A 20,717-nucleotide genomic window follows, 5' to 3' on the forward strand; every position below is an offset into this window, starting at 1 on the left:
TGATTAAAAACTTAAATGCAAAATTTAAAACCACAAAAACCCTGGAAGATACCTAGGAAATACCATTCTGGACATAAGGCCTGGCAAAAATTTCATGATTAAGACGCCAAAAGTAATTATGACAAAAACAGAAATTGAAAAATGGTTCTAATTTAACTAAAGATCTTCTGCACAGCAAAAAGAAATTGTCAAGAGTAAACAGACAACCTACAAATGGGAGAAAGTATTTTCACACTATTAATCCATCAAAGTTCTAATGCCCAGAATCTATAAGAAACATAAACAAATTAACAAGCAAAAGACAAATAACTCCATAAAAAAAGTGAGCAAAGAATACGAACAGACACTTTTCAAAGGAAGACATACATGTGGCCAACAAGCATCTGAAAAAATTCTCAACATCACTAATTATTGGAGAAATGCAAATCAAAACCACAATGAGATAACATCTCACATGGGTCATAATGACTATTATTAATGTCAAAAAATAACATATGCTACCAAGGTTGTGGAAAAAAGGGAATGTTTATACACTGCTGGTGGGAATGTAAGTCAGTTCAGCCATTGCAGAATGCAGTTGGGTGATTTCTCAAAGAACTTACGACAGAATTACCATTCAACCCAGCTATCCCATTATTGAGTATGTACTCAAAGAAATATATATCATTTTACCATAAAAACACATTTATGTGTATGTTTATTGCGACACAATTCACAATAGCAAAGACATAGAGTCAGCCTAAATGCCCATCAATGATAACTGGATAAAAAATGTTGCACATACATATACACCACAGAATACTATGCAGCCAAAAGAAAGAATGAGATCTTGTCCTTTGCAGCAGCATGGATACAGCTGGAGGCCATTATTCTAAGTGAACAGAAAACCAAATACTGCTTGTCCTCACTTATAAGTGGGAACTAAACATTGAGTACATATGGACACAAACTACAGACAACAGAGCCTACTTGAGGGTGGAGGGTGGGAGGAGGGCGAAGATTGAAAACTGTCTATGGGGCATAAAATAATCTGTGCACCAAACCCCGTGACATGCAATTTACCTATATAAAAAACCTGCACATGTACCACTGAAACTAAAAGTTGAAAAAAGCAGACTTTTTTAAAAGAAGACATAAAAATCACCAACAGACATATGAAAAAATGTGCAAATCACTAATCGTGAGATAAACGTAAATCAAAATCACAAAGTTAGAATGGCTGTGACTGAGAAGACAAAAAATAATAGATATTGGCAAGGATACAGAGAAAAGAGAGCTTTTATAATGCTGCTGGTAGGAATGTAAGTTAATATAGTCCCTGTGGAAAGTAGTATGAAGATTTCTCAAAGAACTAAAAATAGAACTACCATGTGATCCAAACATTCCGTCTATGGGTTACCTACCCAAAGGACAAGAAATCTTTATATCAAATGATGCCTGAACTTGTATGTTTATTGCAGCACTATTCACAATAGCAAAGATATGTAATCAACCTAAGTGTCCATTAGTGGATGATGGATAGGGAAAATATGGTAAATGTATATACCATGTAATACTATTCAGCCATAAAAAATTAAATCAAGTCTATTGCATCAACATGGTTGGAATTTGAGGCCACTGTTTTAAGTGAAACAAGTCAGACACAGAAAGAGCAATACTTCATGATCCTATTTATAAGTAGGAGCTAAATAATGTGTACACATGGGTGAGGCATGGAATGATAGACAATGGTGTCTCTGTTGAAATGACACCAATAGACTGACAAATTTCTGGCAAGATTCATTGGGGTGGATAAGGGGAAATAAGAGAGAGGAGGAGGAAGAGGAGGAAAAAGGAGGAGAGGAATCCAGATAGACATTAATGGAAGGAAAGGCACGACATAGCTATAAATGCTATAGAGATTAAAAAGATAGCAAGAGAACATTATGAATATCCTTATGCCAAAAACTTCAAAAATTTAGGTGACATGGAAAAATTCCTAGAAAAAAATATTAAATAACAAAACTAACACAAGGAGGAAAAGGACATCTGAATATACCTGTACATTTAAAGAAACTGAATTGGTAATTATAAATATTCTCAAAAACAAACTACCAGGGACCACAAGTAAATGTGAAATACAAGAAGTTAACTTAAATAAGGGATAATTTTGGTTGGGCACCTTGGCTCATGCCTGTAACACCAGCACTTTGGGAGGCCGAGGCAGGTGGATCACATGAGGCCAGGAGTTTGAGATCAGCCAGGCCAATGAAACCCTGTCTTTACTGAAAATACAAAAGTTAGCCAGCATGGTGGTGCACAGCTGTAGGAGTCCTGGCTATTCAGGAGGCTAAGACAGATAATCACCTGAACCCAGGAGGCGAAGGTTGCAATGAGCAGAAATAGTGCCACTGCACTCCAGCCTGGGTGACAGAGGGTGACCCTGTCTCAATAAATATATGAAAAGAGAATTATTTTAAGAAATACAAAGAATAAAATTTCCAATTAAAATTGTGATGGAGACTTATCTGATAACTTGCAAGTAGAAGATGAGTATTGTATATTGAAGAAAACTTCCCCAAAACAAAGATTCTAAAGATAAAACACAAATATTGTGAAGGCAAAAGCAAAAAGAAAGAGGAGAGAGAGCCAATCTCTCCTTAGAGTAGTTATTGCATTAATGGCAACAAATGCAGTGTGTTATAAACCTTAACAACATCAGCAGCAACCACATTAGGTAAGGGAAAAAGGAAGAAGAAGACAAAAGATGAGCAGGTGGAGGCCTGGGAAGAAAAGCAGGAAAAGGAATTACAGGAATTCCTTTTCTCCTTTACAGGAGAAATAGCACCAAAAAGAGAGAAGCAACAGCAGACATTAACCTGAATGTAAGAACATGGAATGTCTAATGAAATTTGCTTTAAATAGAAAATCATCTTAAGCAGCCCAACAAGTACCAGTGTGTGTTTTTTTTTTTCAATATTAAAAATTGGGAAATTTTAACAGTACTAAGGGAGGCAAATTACTACCTACCTGGCTTTAAAATTCTCTGCCACGCACAATGTCAGAGGACAATTCACTGAGTTTGAGAATCTTATTTGTTATTTATGTTACTAACATTTATATGATCCATACTGTTTTAAGAGAACTGCCTTCCAATAGGAACTCTTTCGATGCTTATTATAACACTATGAGCTAGCTCATTTTGTTAGCCCTATTTCAAAGATGGGAAAACTGAAGCAAAGTGTGACCTTCTCCAAGGTCACACAAATAATAAACAGCAGAGCTGGGTTTTGAGGACAAATTCTGTGCTTTTAAACTCTACGCTGTGCTACCTCCCAAAGGATTCTATATCCAGGTTGATCTTCACACACAGAAGAGTAAGGAAGATGTTTTCAGCTAAATTTCATCATTGACTCTAGAATGCAAATTATTTTCAGGTTTTTAACTTGGTTAAGATTAGTGTATGCTCTGGATCAATGTCATGCCAGAGTTTATTGGGTAGAATCCTTTTCTTTCTTTCTTTGTGGTACATAAAATTATAATACACCTAGAAGACGTCAACTTAGAAATTCTCAGAAAGCATATAATTAATGTGTTTTTCTAAAATGATGACTTGATGAGAGCCTGAGGATGAGGGAGAAAAGGGAGAAAAGAAGAAAGAGAAAAATTAGAACAAAAGGGGGAAAGAAAAATTAAAAAATAAAATACAATTATGGCTTGATGTACTTTAGAAGGCCATGAGATGAAACAGTATAAATTGCTTGGGATGAAGAGGTTCTGATGTAAAAAGCCAGTAACTAAAAAAATGTGCAATAAAAATAATTATTGAATAATTTTTGATACAAAAATCAACTAATTGAAACAAATATACCATATGTTATATAATAATTTTGCAATGCCAATTAGAAGAAACACCCCAATATTTTGTCTCTATAAATTTGGAAGCACCTGAGTGAGAAAGGGTGTGGGTAAAGAAATTTAAATTGAATGAAAGCATACACAGTTCCCAAACATACACTGAGAAAGTGCACGCTCACACATTTTCTTAGCAGAATTGGAGTTTGTTGTAAGCACTAGGTCTGCTCTTTAAGAATTCTTTCTTCTCAATTAAATTTTGGAAGTTGAGCAAACCCTTTTTTCAATAATAATTTTATAAGGATATGTATTATTGAAAAACATCGAAAAAAGTTTTTATTGAAAAATATATATCATTATCATAAATATATATCATTATCATGTACGATTATAATCACTACAACAAACTGAAAAATAAATGGCATTTTCTTCTTTATAGCCAAATGAATGTTTAATTGTGGGAACCCTGGACAAATTATCTCAATACTTTTTAATATGCAAGATAGATAGAAAGAAAGATAGATGATAGATAGATAGATAGATAGATAGATTAGATATAGACGGATACATTCTTTTAAAGTTCATAAAAAGACAGGAGAGCAAGAAAAGAAAATAAAAACAATTATTATTCTAAGAAACAGATGTGTTGACCTATTCAAACGAAAATTTTCAAAATTAACTGCCTAGAAAAAAATGAACAAGTGGTGCATAATCTTTGTTATTTAAGTGTGTTGCTTAAAACACAATGTATACAATAAAGTAGTGTTTTTATAAATAAACAATATTAAGAAAGTCTGAGTCTGACAGAGATTAAATTTCATAATCAGTACCTAAAACTGGTTATGTCTGACATGAAAGATGCTTAATGGTATCTAAGTATTTATATTTTTAAAAATTTGCTCTAATTATGTATTCTTCTTTTTAAATTATGCATCTTAATTTCATATTTATAATCTAATGCAATAAAATATCATACTTTAAACCAATCTATTGTAAAAAGCATTCTAATATTACTTTATGAATTACATTATTAGAAAGCCTAGGAATTTGGACTTTGGGATTCTGTTCATCTAATAGAAGTTGACACAATTAAAAACAAAGACATCACACCAGTTAGAATGGCGATTATTAAAATGTCAGGAAACAATAGATGCTGGCCAGGCTGTGGAGAAATAGGAATGCTTTTACACTGTTGGTGGGAGTGTAAATTAGTTCAGCCATTGTAGAAGACAATGTGGTGATTCCTCAAGGATCTAGAACCAGAAATACCATTTAACCAAGCAATCCCATTAATGGATATATACCCAAAGGATTATAAATCGTTCTACTATAAAGACACATGCACACGTATGTTTATTGCAGCACTATTTACAATAGCAAAGACTTGGAACCAACCCAAATGCCCATCAATGATAGACTGGATAATGAAAATGTGGCACATATTCACCATGGAATACTATGCAGCCATAAAAATGAATGAGTTCATGTCCTTTGCAGTGACATGGATGAAGGTGGGAGCCATCATTCTCAGCAAACTAACGCAGGAACAGAAAACCAAACACCACATTTTCTCACCATAAGTGGGAGTCGAACAATAAGAACCTATGGATGCAGGGAGGGGAACAACATACACCCATGCCTGTTGGGGGGTTGTGGGCAAGGGGAGGGAGAGCATTTGAACAAACACCTAATGCATGTGGGGCTTAAAACCTAGATGATGGGTTGATAGGTTCAGCAAACCATCATGGCACATGTATACCTATGTAACAAACCTGCACGTTCTGCACATGTATCCCAGAACTTAAAGTAAAATTTAAAAACAAAGAAGAAGATATTAGAAAAGATAAGTTCCAGAGTAAACCTGTGGACAGAAATCAATGTATCATAGCTCTTTTAAAGGGTTAGGTGGTCACAATGCTATAATACATCATTACAAGATATTAGATTTTTGTAGTAGAATTGGGACAACTTTAGATCCCAAAATGTTTATTTATTTGAATATTATCCTTAAATTTTAGTGGCTTATTTCTATTAGTTTACTGCAAATTAGATTGTAATATCAATTGAAGAGAAACAATATTGAAGAACTGCCATTTGAATGCACTTATAATAACAGCATATAATATAAATTGATACTTTTTTTTTTACAACCAATTTGGTATGTAATTGTGGATATCCTGGGCAAAAACACATCAGTCCCATCTACCATGCTATGATTTTATTATTATAGTCTAGAGATGCTGTCCTTAATAACTACTTAGGTTAAAAACAATTTATTAAAAAATTACACAATTCATGAAATACAGTAGTTAATACAAAATGACTTTCCAACATTGACAAATAGTTTCTTAGAGGGCAAAATAGAGCATTTGTTAATGTAAATAATGTTGACTGCACTCAATTGGAGCAATTGGTTGAATGAGTCTCAGCAAATGTGTTTTTTTACTTCACTGCTATTCTTTGAGACCTTGATTTTGAATTATGGCAGTCCCCTTACGTGTTTTGTTTCCATCACCAGCAAAAAAATAATTTATCAGGCACAAAGAAAAAAATCAAAAATAATTTTTTAAAAATGTAACCCTCAGTGGCTTCATATGTATATGAATATGGGTATGTGTGTGTGTGTGTGTGTGTGTACACATACATATCTTAGTGGAAATGCATGAGTGCAAAACTCCATGAAGACTCTCAATTCAAAAACTGGGCACAATTTGCTATATAAAATCCCACATACAGTCAGTCGTTGATTTCTGGAAATGTCAATATAAATGCTCACCCAGTTACTACAATTTTATCAATTCATGACACAGTAGAACTAAAGTGAATTCATGCATTTATTCTATTCTGCTTTTGACAAGCACTGCATAAAACTTCCACATTTTTTTCTCAGATGTACTTTCCTACAAAATGCCCATCCCTACATCTCCTAGAGACCCACTCTCTGTGAGTTATTGGAAAGCTTTCAACTTCACAAAAATTGTAAAAAAAACAAACAAACGAACAAAAAACCTTTAGGGTTGGTGCACACAATTGGCAAGGCAAGATCCGTAAGGCTACAGAGAGATTCATCACAGTCATATCTTCTTAAAACATTCCTCTTAGTTGGAAGAAAGAAAGGTAAGAAATTCAAACATTACAGCTTGACGAATACCATGAAAGAAGCAATTTTGGTACAGAACTCTGAAGAACTGCTCTCCCTACTCCCCAAAGATACTGCCAAATTCAGTTTTACCAGAGATGTAGGGTAAGAAATCTTGAGTGTTGGCACTTTTGCAGTCAGAAAAGATAAGTAGATCTCTATAGGACAATCTCCATATCCCAGGAAAGAAAAAAAAAAAAAAAAACATGGCACAGTCTAAGAGTTGCAATATAATCTATTTCTCTACAGCAAGGGTTAGCAAAGTGTTTTTGTAAAGGACCAAATAGTAAATATTTATATTTTGCAGCCCCAGAAGCAAAATTAAGGATACTATGTGGGAACTTGTATAAAAAAGAGAGAAAGCAGATGTTCACAAATACTTAATATTTTAATTAAAAATTGGAGTTATAGATACGAAAACTTGAACTTCATATTTTTACTTGTCATGAAGATTTTTTGCACTGATTTTCTCAAAAATTTGATAATGTTAAAACCATTCTTAGTCCACTGGCTGTACAAAAAAAGAGGCAATGGGCTAAATTTGGCTCTCGGGCTGCAGTTTGCTGACCCCTGCTCTGAAGCAAAATAAAAAACCCTGTATGACACAACCTATTATCCAAGATAAATTGAGTCTTGAAAGTGAAATATAGCAACAGGAAAAGAATAGCATGTGCAAAAGCCTTCTACAATTTTAAGAGCAGGTAGACACTGAACATTAGTTTAAAAAATTGAATCTTTTAATATTAATGAGAAGGCAATTCAAAAAAGGAAAGCAATTCTTATTTAAAAGCTGAATAATGGCTTAATTTTTAATTCCATTAGTGTTTAGAAAAATATGTAGTTGAGAGAAAGCCAGCAAACAAGAATAAATTTCTCAAAGTATAATGAGACGTCACTTAGAATCTAGTTTAAAATAAAAGCAAAATGCCTGCAAAAAAATCACCAAAGAAGCACTGCTGAATTTCATAACTGTTATGATTTGTTACAGTAATTATACATTTTAGACTGAAAATATAAAGAAGAAAAATTCAAGTAACATGCCTTACAGTAAGACAATGAACTATATCATATGACATTCAGTTTTACACCATTGGTTATTGTGTGTGTTAGCTTAAGAAACTTATTTGCTACCTTAGAACTTTATAATATAGCTATATAGTTATTGTGTCTTTAAAATGAATGATATTTTGTTTCATTTCTGCAGTAGATTGGGCTTTAAGCCTTTGATCAGTAAGAGTCATTTATTATACCATCCTTTAGTATTAACTTTCAGATTTCATTTTTATTATTTACATTTATAACAAATTAAATTTTCCAAAAGCTGAAAAATCTGAAGACAGTCCAAACTTGAATTTGTTTCATTTCCTTTCAAACATAAGAATTAAAATCAATTCTTTATTCACATGTAATGATCTTAGAACATATAACAGGCCTTAAGTGAAGCAAACACTAATTCAAACTAGTACATTTGCAATCAGTTCACTTCAGAAACTTTGTTCTGTTTTCCTTCACAATTAATATGCTCTACATGTGATGTTTATCAGCTTTCTAAATTAATGCTTACCATGCGGAGAAGCATCTAGTGAATCAGGTCCATTAAATAATAACAGGGGAGGCATATTTGGCTTCACAACCTAGGCAGGACTAAGATATCCAGCAATATTCTTTCTCTACATGGGACCTTTCAAGGAAGTTACCAAATGCCAGTTTCTTTCTTCACTGCATGTCTTGTTCATTGGGAGAGCATATATTATTTCTCCACGTAGTAGAATACCAACTTGTACATCTGACTAGTGTTTTCCTCTAATTTTTCCAATCAGATGTTACACAAGATTAAAATCAATAATGTAAAAAACTTTAGAAAATAAAAATCATTTAATATTATAAACCACCAGAATAAGTAGGTCATCAATTAAAAGCATTCACTGGCTTAAGGTTAATAAACAGCTACTTTTAGCTGAATGCTTACCACATGCTAGGCACATGCTAGAAACCTTACATACCATATCCGTTAGATATTACTACCACAATTTTATAGATAAAGAACTCAAAGAAAGGGTAAGAGATTATTTTCAAATCCATACAGCTGATACAGTATGTGATACATTACAAATTTAAATCCAAGTCTAACTTACCCAGCAGTCCTTGTTTTTGTCCAGTATGCTATAATGCATTTGGCAAGCAAATCTTGAAATTACACCAGCACTTGCAGAAAATGACAGCCTAACACAATGACCAAAACAAAAGAAAACAAAATGAGAAGAATTTCTGGAAATAAGGACTAAAGGTGTGTCTTTTATTAGAAGGACGATGATGGAAAAATAAATTCATAGACTTTGTTCAAGTTGTGTGCTGCTAGATTAAAGGACTTGATTTGTCCTATTAAATTTTGACATCTAGAACTTTTGTTAGCATCAAAACATCACGTAGACATTAAATTCAAAGAAAGAATAAGAAAATGAATAATAAACATGAAAACAACTTAATAAAATGTAAAACAAACCTACAAAGGAGAGGACCAAAAATATCAGAAGTTGGTTATTTTTACAAAAATTTTAAGGAAGGCTAGTAAAGCCTAGATATTATAAACTAATTAGTACATTCTATATCTTCTACTGATTACACCTCTAGATAGAATTCAAAAAGCAACTACCTGAGGACTTTGAGTAATAAACAATAAAAAACAGATGGGAAATTAAAGTCAAACTTAAACACAGGCTCCTGGGACAGGGCTGAATTTACTATATTTCTTCTTTTCTTATTTAGAGGTGGTATTAATCACTCAATTTTGTTTTTCATTTTCAAACTTCTTTGGCTGCCATAGCATTTTCAATGAGTTTCAGAATCAAATTGTCCATTTCTATAAAAACACAATGTAGGATTTTCACTGGGGTTGTGTTTAATCTGTAGATCATTTTAGGGCAAACTGACATCTTAATAAGATTGAATATTCTGAACCATAAATCACCTTGCTAAACTCACTTATTAATCCCAGTAAATTTTGTTTGCAGATGTCATCAGATATATAGGCAATCATGTCGTCTCTGGATAAAGACAGCTTTATTCCTTCCTTTCCTATCTGCATACCTTCTGTTTTTTTTATTTTTTTCTTCCTTATTTTACTGGCTAGAACCTTCAGTACAAAGTTGAATAGAAGTAGTGAAAGCACATAGTCCTCTCTTTTTCCTGATCTTAAGGGGAAAGTTTTCAGACTTTCACCAATATGTGTGATGTTAACTATGTTTTTCATAAACATCTTTTATCAGTTCTATCATGTCTAGAAAATTTCATTATATTTATATTTTGCTGAGAGTTTATAACAGAAATGTATCTTGGATTTTATCAATTAATTTTTCTGTTTCTATTATGTTAATCACATAATTTTACTTTTTTTCGTTCTTGAGTTTGTTAATATGATTAATTATACAGATTGATTTTATATGCTTTGGTCATAATTATCTTTCTTCTGTATTATTTCATTGAATTTACCATATATTTTTTAATTTTGGCATACATATTTGTGACATATATTGACTTGTACTTTTCCTTTTAATGTCTGTCTGTTTAATATGAGGGTAATTTAGACCTTATACAGTCAGTTGGAAAGTATTCTCTTCAGTCACTGGAAAAATTGGTGTAGAATTATTATTTTGTACTGAAATGTTAGTAGGAATTTCCTAGTAATTTTCTTTGTGGGAAGGTATTTGACTACAAATTTAATTACTTTAACATACATACTTATAGCAGTAACATATACTACAAAATACTATCTAATGGTATATAATGGCATGTATGTATTCACCTTTATGAATACATAATATATACATAACATATATATGTAATTATATACTATAATATTTGAGATATACTATAATATTTGAGATATAATATTAGGTTACATACTCCTTTTTTTTTTGAGACAGAGTCTCTCTCTGTCACCCAGGCTGGAGTGTTCACTGCAACCTCTGTCTTTCGGGTTCAAGAGATTCTCCTGCCTCAGTCTCCTGAGTAACTGTGATTACAGGTATCCGCCACCAAGCCCGGCTAATTTTTTTTTTTTTTTTTTTTGTATTTTTAGTAGAGATGGGGTTTCACCATGTTGGCTGAGCTGGTCTCAAACTACTGACCTCAAGTGCTCTGCCCACCTTGGCCTCCCAAAGTGCTGGAATTACAGACATGAGCCACCGTGCTTGGCCTAGGTTACCTATTCTTCTTGAGTGAACCATGATAGATTGTGCCTTTCAAAGAATTGTCCGTTTGATTCATGTTGCCACATTTATAAGTTATTAATTACTTTAAAATCATTTTAATATCTGTAGAGTCTATTGTGGTTTGCTGCACTTATCAACCATAATCTAGGTTTTAAGCCCCACATGCATTAGGTATCTGTCCTAATGCTATCCCTCGCCTTGCCCCCCAGTCCCCGACGGGTCCCGGTGTGTGTTGTTTCCCTCCCTGGTCCATGTGTTATCATTGTTCAACTCCCACTTATGAGTGAGAACATGTGGTGTTTGGTTTTTCTGTTCCTGTGTTAGTTTGCTGAGGATGATGGTTTCCAACTTCATGCATGTCCCTGCAAAAGACATGATCTCATTCCTTTTTATGGCTGCATAGTATTCCATGGTATATATGTACCACATTTTCTTTATCCAGCCTAGCATTGATGGGCATTTGGGTTGATTCAATGCTTTTTGTTATTGTAAATAGTGTTGCAATAAGCATATATGTGCATGTGTCTTTAAAGTAGAATGATTTCTATACCTTTGGGTATATACCCAGTAATGGGATTGCTGGGTCAAATGGTATTTCTGGCTCTAGATCCTTGAGGAATCACCACACTGTCTTCCACAATGGTTGAACTAATTTACATTCTCATCAAAAGTGTAAAATCATTCCTATTTCTCCACAGCCTCACCAGCATCTATTATTTCTTGACTTTTAGTAATCACCATTATGACTGGCATGAGATGGTATCTCTTTGTGTTTTTGATTTGCATTTATCTGATGATCAATGATGTTAAGCTTGTTTTCATATGTTTGTTAACTGCATAAATGTCTTCTTTTGAGAAGTGTCTGTTCATATCCTTTGCACACTTTTTGATGGGGTTGTTTTTTCTTGTAAATTTGTTTAAGTTCCTTGTAAATTGTGGATATTAGACCTTTGTAAGATGGGTAGATTGCAAACATTTTCTCCCATTCTATAGATTGCCTGTTCACTTTGATGATAGTTTCTTTTGCTGTGCAGAAGCTCTTTAGTTTAACTAGATCTCATGTGGCATTTTCCTCATAAAGATTTTGCCCATGCCTATGTCCTGAATGGTACTGCCTAGGTTTTCTTCTAGAGTTTTGTAGTTTTGGGTTTTACATTTAAATGACTTAGATATTCTAATTCTTAAGATATTTCAAAGTGGTAAAAAATGGATAGAGGAATAAAGTTAGCACATGAAACCCAAAAGGCAAGTGTCTTAGTTGCTTGTATAAAAAAATCAGACTCATATAAAACATGCAAGGAGTAATTAAGTTTCTAAGTCTGGAAATCTCAATCATTTTGGAATTAAATTTTTATACATTGTCAGACCTTAATTTTGCTTATGGTCTTTCAGTTCTATTTTGTATATCTTATATTGTGTTTCCTAAGTTCTGTATTTCTCAGTATGTGAACTCCATTTGTATTAAAACAAATAGTTCAACTTTTTATAATATAAAAATGCAATATTATTGCCTATTAAACCTGTTCACAGTAGAATTATAAAAGCATTTATTTAAAGTTTTACAATTTTACCTGAAAGCATACATCTAAAATTTTAAGTATATTAATGTAAAAGAAATATGAACAAAGTAATTTCATATTTGACTGGACATATTGCGATTAGCAAGTAATATATTGCCGTAAGGGCATTAAATCCTGCAGATAAGAAAGGAAATATTAAATGGAAAACTTATGAATGAACAGTGCATAAATCTGGCTCTCAATCTTGTTTATATGTAGATTATCATAGACTATTTGATGAAGATAGTCAATTATTTTTGAATTTTTTGACCAAAACAATATTCTCAGTATACTAAATAGGTTTACTTTATATTGTATTTATCTTTGTTGCAACAAATAAGAAAATGAAAGAATATCCTTAAAATGAAAATAGACTAATAACTTTAGAATAAAATATGAACTTACATTACATTTCACAGGCTATTCAACTATTAAGAGACAGATTCAAAAGAAAGATTTCAGTCATGTGACTGAGAATCCTTATTCAAAGGATGAGAATGTCATTATTAAGAGGTTATATAACTGCAGAACAATAGGTATAAGGTAGTATAGCAAGAATGCAAAACTCTCAGATACGGGAGAGTTTTTCAATGAGGGTTAAATGGTAAGGACAGCACTTAATGAGAATTCTATGCCACAGGACTTACAGAATGTAGAAAACCAGTCAACCTCACAGATATGGCTACAGTGAAAAGTCAAGTTTCATTGAAGATACTGTACAGAATGCATTCCATTAATAAATTGATTATATAAGGTGTCTGTTTCAGGGAATAGGTTTTTTTTCATAGGCCATTAAAAAAAAGTAAGAGACTCTTTTACTTGCTATGTTAATACTTATAAATTAATGAATAAACATACCAATAAATATCTCATTTAATTCTTAAACATCACTCTAAAGAAAGTATTATTACATCATCTAAACTTCAAAAATGAGAAAACTGGGTCTTAAGGATTTTTGCTAAGTAACCTATCAAAGTTTGCATAACTAGTATGGGCAGAAGCCAAAAGCCACACTTGGGCAATGTGATTTCAAAGTGTTTTTATAAAGTATGTACTGTGCTGCTTCAGTATCTGAGGTATGGAATAACCAATAAACCTTGGACTTTTTCTAAACATCCCACTTCTACAAATGTAACCTAAGATCATATTAGCACTATTGACAACACAATTACACTATTCACACAAAACGAAGCATAAAATAAATCAAGGATTCCTGTATCTTTTTCTTTTTCATATGAAACTAAAATATGTTTTTCTGAATTTGTACTAAGCTCTAAACACAGGATTTCAAATATGATCTTCTTACAGTTCATTTTATTTAGTGTCAGACAACAATCTGTTCTGAAAATTATTCTATAATCAAATACATAGGTATCTTTCCAAGGAAAATTTTAAAGTAAAATTTAAACCTAGCACAATATGAAGTGCAGAAGATACAAATTTAAGAATATAATAACAGGGCTGAGCATGGTGGCTCACGCCTGTAATCTCAGCAATTTGGGAGGCTGAGGCAGGTGGATCACCTGAGGTCACAAATTCAAGACCAGCAGGGCCAACATGGTGAAACCCCATCTCTACTAAATACAAAAAATTATCCAGGCATGGTGGTGCATGCCTGTAATCCCAGCTACTTGGGAGGCTGAGGCAGGAGAATTGCTTCAACCCAGGAGGGGGAGGTTGCAGTGAGCCGAGATTGCACCATTGCACTCCAGCCTGGGCAGAGAGAGACTGGACAGAGCAAAACTCCATCTTAAAAAAAAAAAAAAAAAACTGTAATAACATTTAAAGAGGTTTTCAGAAAGACTATCACACCATAAATAGTGTTATTAAAAAGAAAGAATTAGCAACTACCGTAGGCTTTTTCCTAATTAAGCAGTTTTGCATTTATCTTCTGGGTCACATACAGAATAGAGAGAGGGAGAGTTCATTCCAGAGGATAAATGCACAAGCAAAGGGCTCCAGGTTATACAGGCACCTGTACCCAAGGATTTACAATGGGAAATTAGCAATGACAGGAAATTGTCTATTTCTTTAAAACTAAGTATGTCAAAGGGTCTTTCTGTGCCAATTGTTCCTGATAATACTAAAATTAAAATAGTAAGTATACCTGTAGAGTCATGTACTATACAAATGTAAAATTTTATTATTATATTAGGGAGTGCCTGCTCTTAATTATTAAAAGATTATAACTGAATATGAAGTAAAGAAGCCTCGACGGTATCCTAATGTTGTTACATTACTAGAATGAATCTACTTTTGGCATGAAATAAATCATCTTTTCCAGGTTAAACGACATAAGTTTTATGGACAGAGGTGAATTAACAAAACAGGATTCTATCTTTATGTTATAAAATTCACTAGCATCTTTGTGCCCTAATTCACAGATGGCTTTTTAGCCTGTCGGCATCATTAAATAAATAAATGAATACATGTAAATAAATAAACAATCTCAATTTTATGCAAGTTGTCTTAATTCTTTCAACAAGTACTTATTCTTTAACATCTACTGTATGCCCACCCATCCATGTTAAGGGCACTTAAGTAATTTATAAAACTAGTGGATGCCTTGTATTAAATTATTTACAACCATCCACAAGTCAGTTGCTGAATATATTTCTGAAGCCAACCTAACCAACTAGAGTATTCTGCTGAGCCCAAAGAAGAGCAAAGTCCTCTATTCAAAACAGAATTAAGTTATGCACTATCGCTATATAATTCAGTCAAAAAGTCTTGATATATATTTTCCCAACCAGAAAACATGTGAAAATGAGTTTGACTCTTTTCCCCTAACATTATGCAAATTTGAAAGGAAATGCAGTTATCTTTCATGTCATATTGATTATTTTTGGCTTTCACTGTCTCTAACAAGGTAGACCAATGTGGGATTTCACACCTTGCTAGAAACAGCTTCTGCAAAACATGTTATTATTAGCTTCATCTGCAATTATAATGTCAACACCACATTTTGCCAGAATAGAAAGGGAGGCCAAGAAAAACAGAAACCATAAATGAGAAACAGCTTGGTCATGGATTCAGGTGCCAGCAATTTATTCAGTTTATTGGATTCAGGTTGCATCCCTGCTTTGTGAATAATTTCATTTTTCTTAAATACCCTTTATAAATGAACTGTTTGTTTAAAAAGATTTTAAGTTTGGGAAATTCATTTTTAACAACTAATTAACAGATTTTGAGTACTCATTACTATCTAAAATACTGTTTATGTTTTTCTCATTTTTCTTCCAATACCCTTTATAAATATGTAATCATTGTTGGTATCCCCCAATTATGATATTGAGGAAATTCCTTAATTTCTTTGTGCCTAGTGACCCTTAGTCAGTTGGTAATGAATGAATTTTGTCAAGCTGTATGAAATCCCTATCAAACACTTTGTACTCAACAACACAGGGCCTGTGGTCCACAGCAGTGATAATTCCTTCAGGTTAATTCAGTATTTGGAATTTGTGGGACAAGTTCTAGGAGTTATTATTTATGATATATAGAAACACAGTTAAACTTTCAATTCTTTTGCCTTGCAAGTAAAAAAGGCAGATATATAACATATTTAAAGTATGTGAATTTGATCACAGTAAGGTAATAAGGGACATTCCTCAAAGAATAATTTACTTTAGATTTCTTTCCCCTCCAATGAATAATGGCTAACTACTTACTCATCTACCTGACAGGCGTAGCTCTATTGTGAGAGAGATAATACTTATACAGTGTGCCTAGCATAAATAAATGGTAGCAATAACAGCTTTAGTAGTTTTTGTTATCATTGCAGTTGTGTTGTTAATAGCTACATTTTTGAACATGTATTTTATTTAACTTGTTAATCAAAAAAACAGTAAAATATTACAACTGGTTCCTGTTGTATTTTTAATTGGCCATCTTCCAAAGAGTTTCACCATCTTTCCATTTCTACCACTAGATTTAAAGTCTTGGCTGATTCTCAACCTATTTTTTATTCTTTTTAGCCTTTGACAATACCTTTGCTTTATTTTTATTTTTATTTTTATTTTTGGCAAGGGCTTAGGAGGGGGAGCTCTATTCCCATAATCCATATGGTTCTTACTAAAGTATAAAATTCTTCTCTACTTAATTTTGAGTGTTTCCTCCCTGAAAAATCTGACAACTGTATCTCAGATACAGACTTTTTATATTTCAATTGTCACACGAAGATCAAATATTATTCTTCAGTGGACCCTATAGACTCCTACTAGCCATCTCACTCAAGGAAGAGCCATTCACCTGTACAAGTGACACAGGGCAGGCAAGCCCAAAACTTGGGGCTTATCCTGGGAGGGTTTTTGACTTCACCCAGGAAAGAATTCAATGGCAAGCTGGTGGTGTCAGATAGCAACTTTAATTGAAGCAGCCATGTACAGCAACAGCAGCAGAGGCACTGTTCCTTGAAAAGCAGGGATACCCGATTGGCAGTGTGTCCAGAGTAGCAGCTGAAAGGCAGTTCTGCTGTCATATTTATACCCACTTTTAGGTACATGCAAACTAAGGGGCAGATTATACAGAAATTTCCTGATTGTTGCCACGGAAAGGGGCAGTAACTTCCGGGTGTTGCCATGGCAATGGTAAACTGACATGGCACACCAGTGGGCATATCTTATGGAAAGCTGCTTCCACCCCTTCCCCATTTTAGATAGTCCTCAATTTGGTCAGGTGTCTAAGCCCTGCCTGCAGAGTTGTGTCCCACCTCCTACCTCATAAGATTTTCTAGGTCCAGTCTTGATAAGTTCTGCTTCTCTGTTTTCCTACCAGTATGAGATTATTGAGATTATTGAGATTCTGTCATACTCATGATAGACTCATGAGTGCAAGGATAAAGAAGGACCAGCAGGCAGGTTCACTCTTCTGAGTTACTTGTTCTTCTGGGTTTTTATTCAAGAGTTATATATGTATGGTATCTTAGTAAGCCACAAACTAAATGCCTTCCCATGCCTATAATAAAAAGAAAGATACATACAAGCTTGTAAGTGAGCATAAATATTTGTTATCTTTATTCAACCAACCCACAGAAATTGAACAGAACTCTTCATTTAGGTTAACCAAAAACTGGGCAGTGTAAATTTTTTCTCATATTTCAGAATTGAATTAATTAAATTGGAAATAAAAGAAATAAAACTCACAGCAAAATATGTGGTCATTGTATCTCCAGCAACAAAGAAAGAAAATGGAAGGACAGTGGAACCAAGTGGGATGTACACCTTGCTTGTTCACACACTTGCCTTCCAACACCCTCCCCTTGTTGTGGTTATTAATATGGGTCCAGGGACAACTTGAAAGAGCTATACGCAATTAAACTTACAAAATATTTTAATATTTGATTGAATTTATTATTTCTCCAAAATTTTTTAGGATGCCTAAATGACCTGTCATATCTGTCTACTGCTTATATCCCTAGCCTGATTTTATACCAATTTCCTGTTGCCCTGCCTGCTCCTTACCCTTAATGATAGCATGGTAAGTGTTCTTAAGTTCCTCAAAAGTGTCACCAAATTTTCCACCTTACAGTCTTTGCATGAAATGTTCATTCCCCAGCTCTTCACCTAGCAAAATTATACTTTGGATCTCGACTTAAATGTGATCTCTACGAAAAGGCCTTCTCTAATGCCCATTCTAAATTCCCTCCCCAAATCTAGTTTTGCTTTGTTTTGCTTTCATAATGTTTATCAGTTTTTATCTCTGCATAGATTTGGGTGACAATGTTTTTACTATCATTCCTTTAGTGTTTATCCCAGTGAACTGAACTTGATTAACAATGAGAAAACACATTAGCTCACTTGAGAGCAAATCCAGAGGTAGGTCGGACTTCGGTTTTTTGATTCAGGGGTAAATGAGATTGTACAATGGCTGCCAGTAACTTTATATCTCCTTGCTCATATTTAGCCACAGGGAGAGAGCTGGGTTCACTGACTTAAGGCCTGAGCAAAACATTCCTAAAAGCAAAACTAATCTCACATTTCACTGGACAACATTGGATCACAAGCTTATACTTGAGCTGATCACTGACCAGGCAGATGCAGTTTCCAAGGCTCTGACCCATCCTTGAAGCTGAGTTTGTGAAGATTTCTCTGAGGCATAGATGGTGTGGGAGAGAGATAGATACATGAACCCAGTTAGCATTCTGTTAGAAAGAATAAAAAGGAAATCAATGCTGGGTAAACAATTGCAATAACACCATATTATTATGTACAAAGAACCTGTTTATCTTGTTTGAACTGTGTAATGTTGTCATCAGCTTTGTTTTTAATGTTTTTAAATGCTGTGATTCCATTATTTACTATTCAAGTTAAATTAACAAATGTCATTTCTACTACCTTACAGGATGAGAATTTAGATGAATTTAGACGCATATTTATATGTAGCCAGAAGCATATTTCCCATCAAAACTGACTACAAAACTCATTTTCTAAATCTATGTCCTTCCCAAGAAGGTTAAACATAAATAATGCCTGATGCTATCCATCTTTGACAGGACAGGCCACTATAATAAAAATACTATAGTCTTGGTGGCTTAAACAAGAGACATTTATTTCTCACACATTTGGAAGCAGGGAAGTCCCAAGTCTAGGCTCCAGAAGAGTCTATATCTGGTGAGGGCCTGCTTCCTGGCTTGTAGACAGCATCCTTTTTAACATATACTCATGTGGCCAAGACAGAAATAATTTTTCTCATATTTCTTTGTATAAAGGCACTAATCCTATTCATGAAGGTGCCACTCTCACGACCTGATCACCTCCCACAGGCCCCACCTCTTAAAACCACCACAATGGGGATTAGGCTACAACATATGAATTTTGGGTGGGGAATACAAACATGCAGTCTATAGCACTATCTATTAAGAAAGCTGTTTTAATTCTTTACTCTGAAAAATTTCAGTTTACCAAGTAATTAGGAGAATTGTAAATAAATTCTAGAAGAAGAAATTGGAAAGCATAATGTCAAATCATGTAATATTTCACTTAAAACACCCTTAGTTCTATACAGGATTTATGTAGCCACATTATGTCTAAGATAGTTAACTATAGACCAGTAAGAACATGTGGATTTCGGGTAGAGAGGTGCAAGACAAAAAAAAAAAAAGTGCGTGGCTGCACCTCTCCAGGTGTGCTCCAAGGTCACAGAAGCACAAAAGTCAAAACTGCATCTGAGGATCTATTCACAAAAGTCAATATAGCACTGCAGAGAGATCTGCAGGAGGTTGGCTTGTAACAAAACATTCAAAGCTCAAAGCCTGATCTCACGGTCACCCCAATTCCAGAAGTCTGAGCTGTCTTTATAGCTCAGATTGTAGTGAGAGAAGAAAAGCTATCCTAGAGTGATAATTAGAACTAAATTGAAATACTTTGTGAGTTCTTCTCTAAAAGAACTCTATTAAAACATCTATTACCAATGTAGAATGCATTTGTATTTGCAGAAGTTAGTGGAGATGAGTCAAAGTGTCTATTCTACATGTATTTTATATCAGCAAGTTCAAAGAAATACAATGAATCTACTTTGTAACCAGGCTTACACACACGTGCATGCAAAGATACACACACATGCATAGATACACACACACATACATACACAAGTAAGTACACACACATACACATACTTGAACTTAGATTTATTGCAGGAAAAAATGGAAAATCATTTATAGTCAGCATATCAGTTATTATTTCCAGAAATAAGCATTAAATCACGGTCTAATGTAATCCAGAGTAATTTTAGTTGTTACCATTTCTGTTGTGTGTCTACTCTATACCTGGCATTTACATTATCCAAAGGCTACCATGCTAAGATTGTGCAGTTTTGGGACTGTTCACAAGTGACCAGCCACAAAGGCAGGGAAACCTACATAGTCTAGCTAGGGTTATGCTCTTTACAGCAGGATGCATCTATCCCAAAGTGGTACCTTTTTCTAATTAATCCACCAAAAGAGGATGCTTTTTTTTTTTGCTAATCTGCACAAAATTG

General features: G+C 33.8%; 1 protein-coding gene across 3 annotated transcripts in view; it reads right to left on the bottom strand.

Moving 5' to 3' along the window:
* Nucleotides 1-20,717, bottom strand: part of LOC134730628 (putative uncharacterized protein encoded by LINC00269) — a 556,641-nt gene that overhangs the window by 401,648 nt on the left and 134,276 nt on the right. For all 3 annotated transcript variants that reach the window (XR_010112526.1, XM_063605492.1, XM_063605491.1), the window contains exons 2-3: nucleotides 18,769-18,882; nucleotides 9,109-9,196 (exon numbers count right to left, since the gene is read on the bottom strand). Coding sequence is in view for 2 of the 3 variants with exons in the window: in XM_063605492.1 (XP_063461562.1) it covers nucleotides 9,109-9,196; nucleotides 18,769-18,882 (202 nt within the window). In the remaining variant the exon portion in view is untranslated. The remainder of the gene's footprint in view (nucleotides 1-9,108; nucleotides 9,197-18,768; nucleotides 18,883-20,717) is intronic.

This window comes from Pan paniscus, chromosome 5 (assembly GCF_029289425.2).
Source record: "Pan paniscus chromosome 5, NHGRI_mPanPan1-v2.0_pri, whole genome shotgun sequence".
Lineage (NCBI taxonomy): Eukaryota > Metazoa > Chordata > Mammalia > Primates > Hominidae > Pan > Pan paniscus.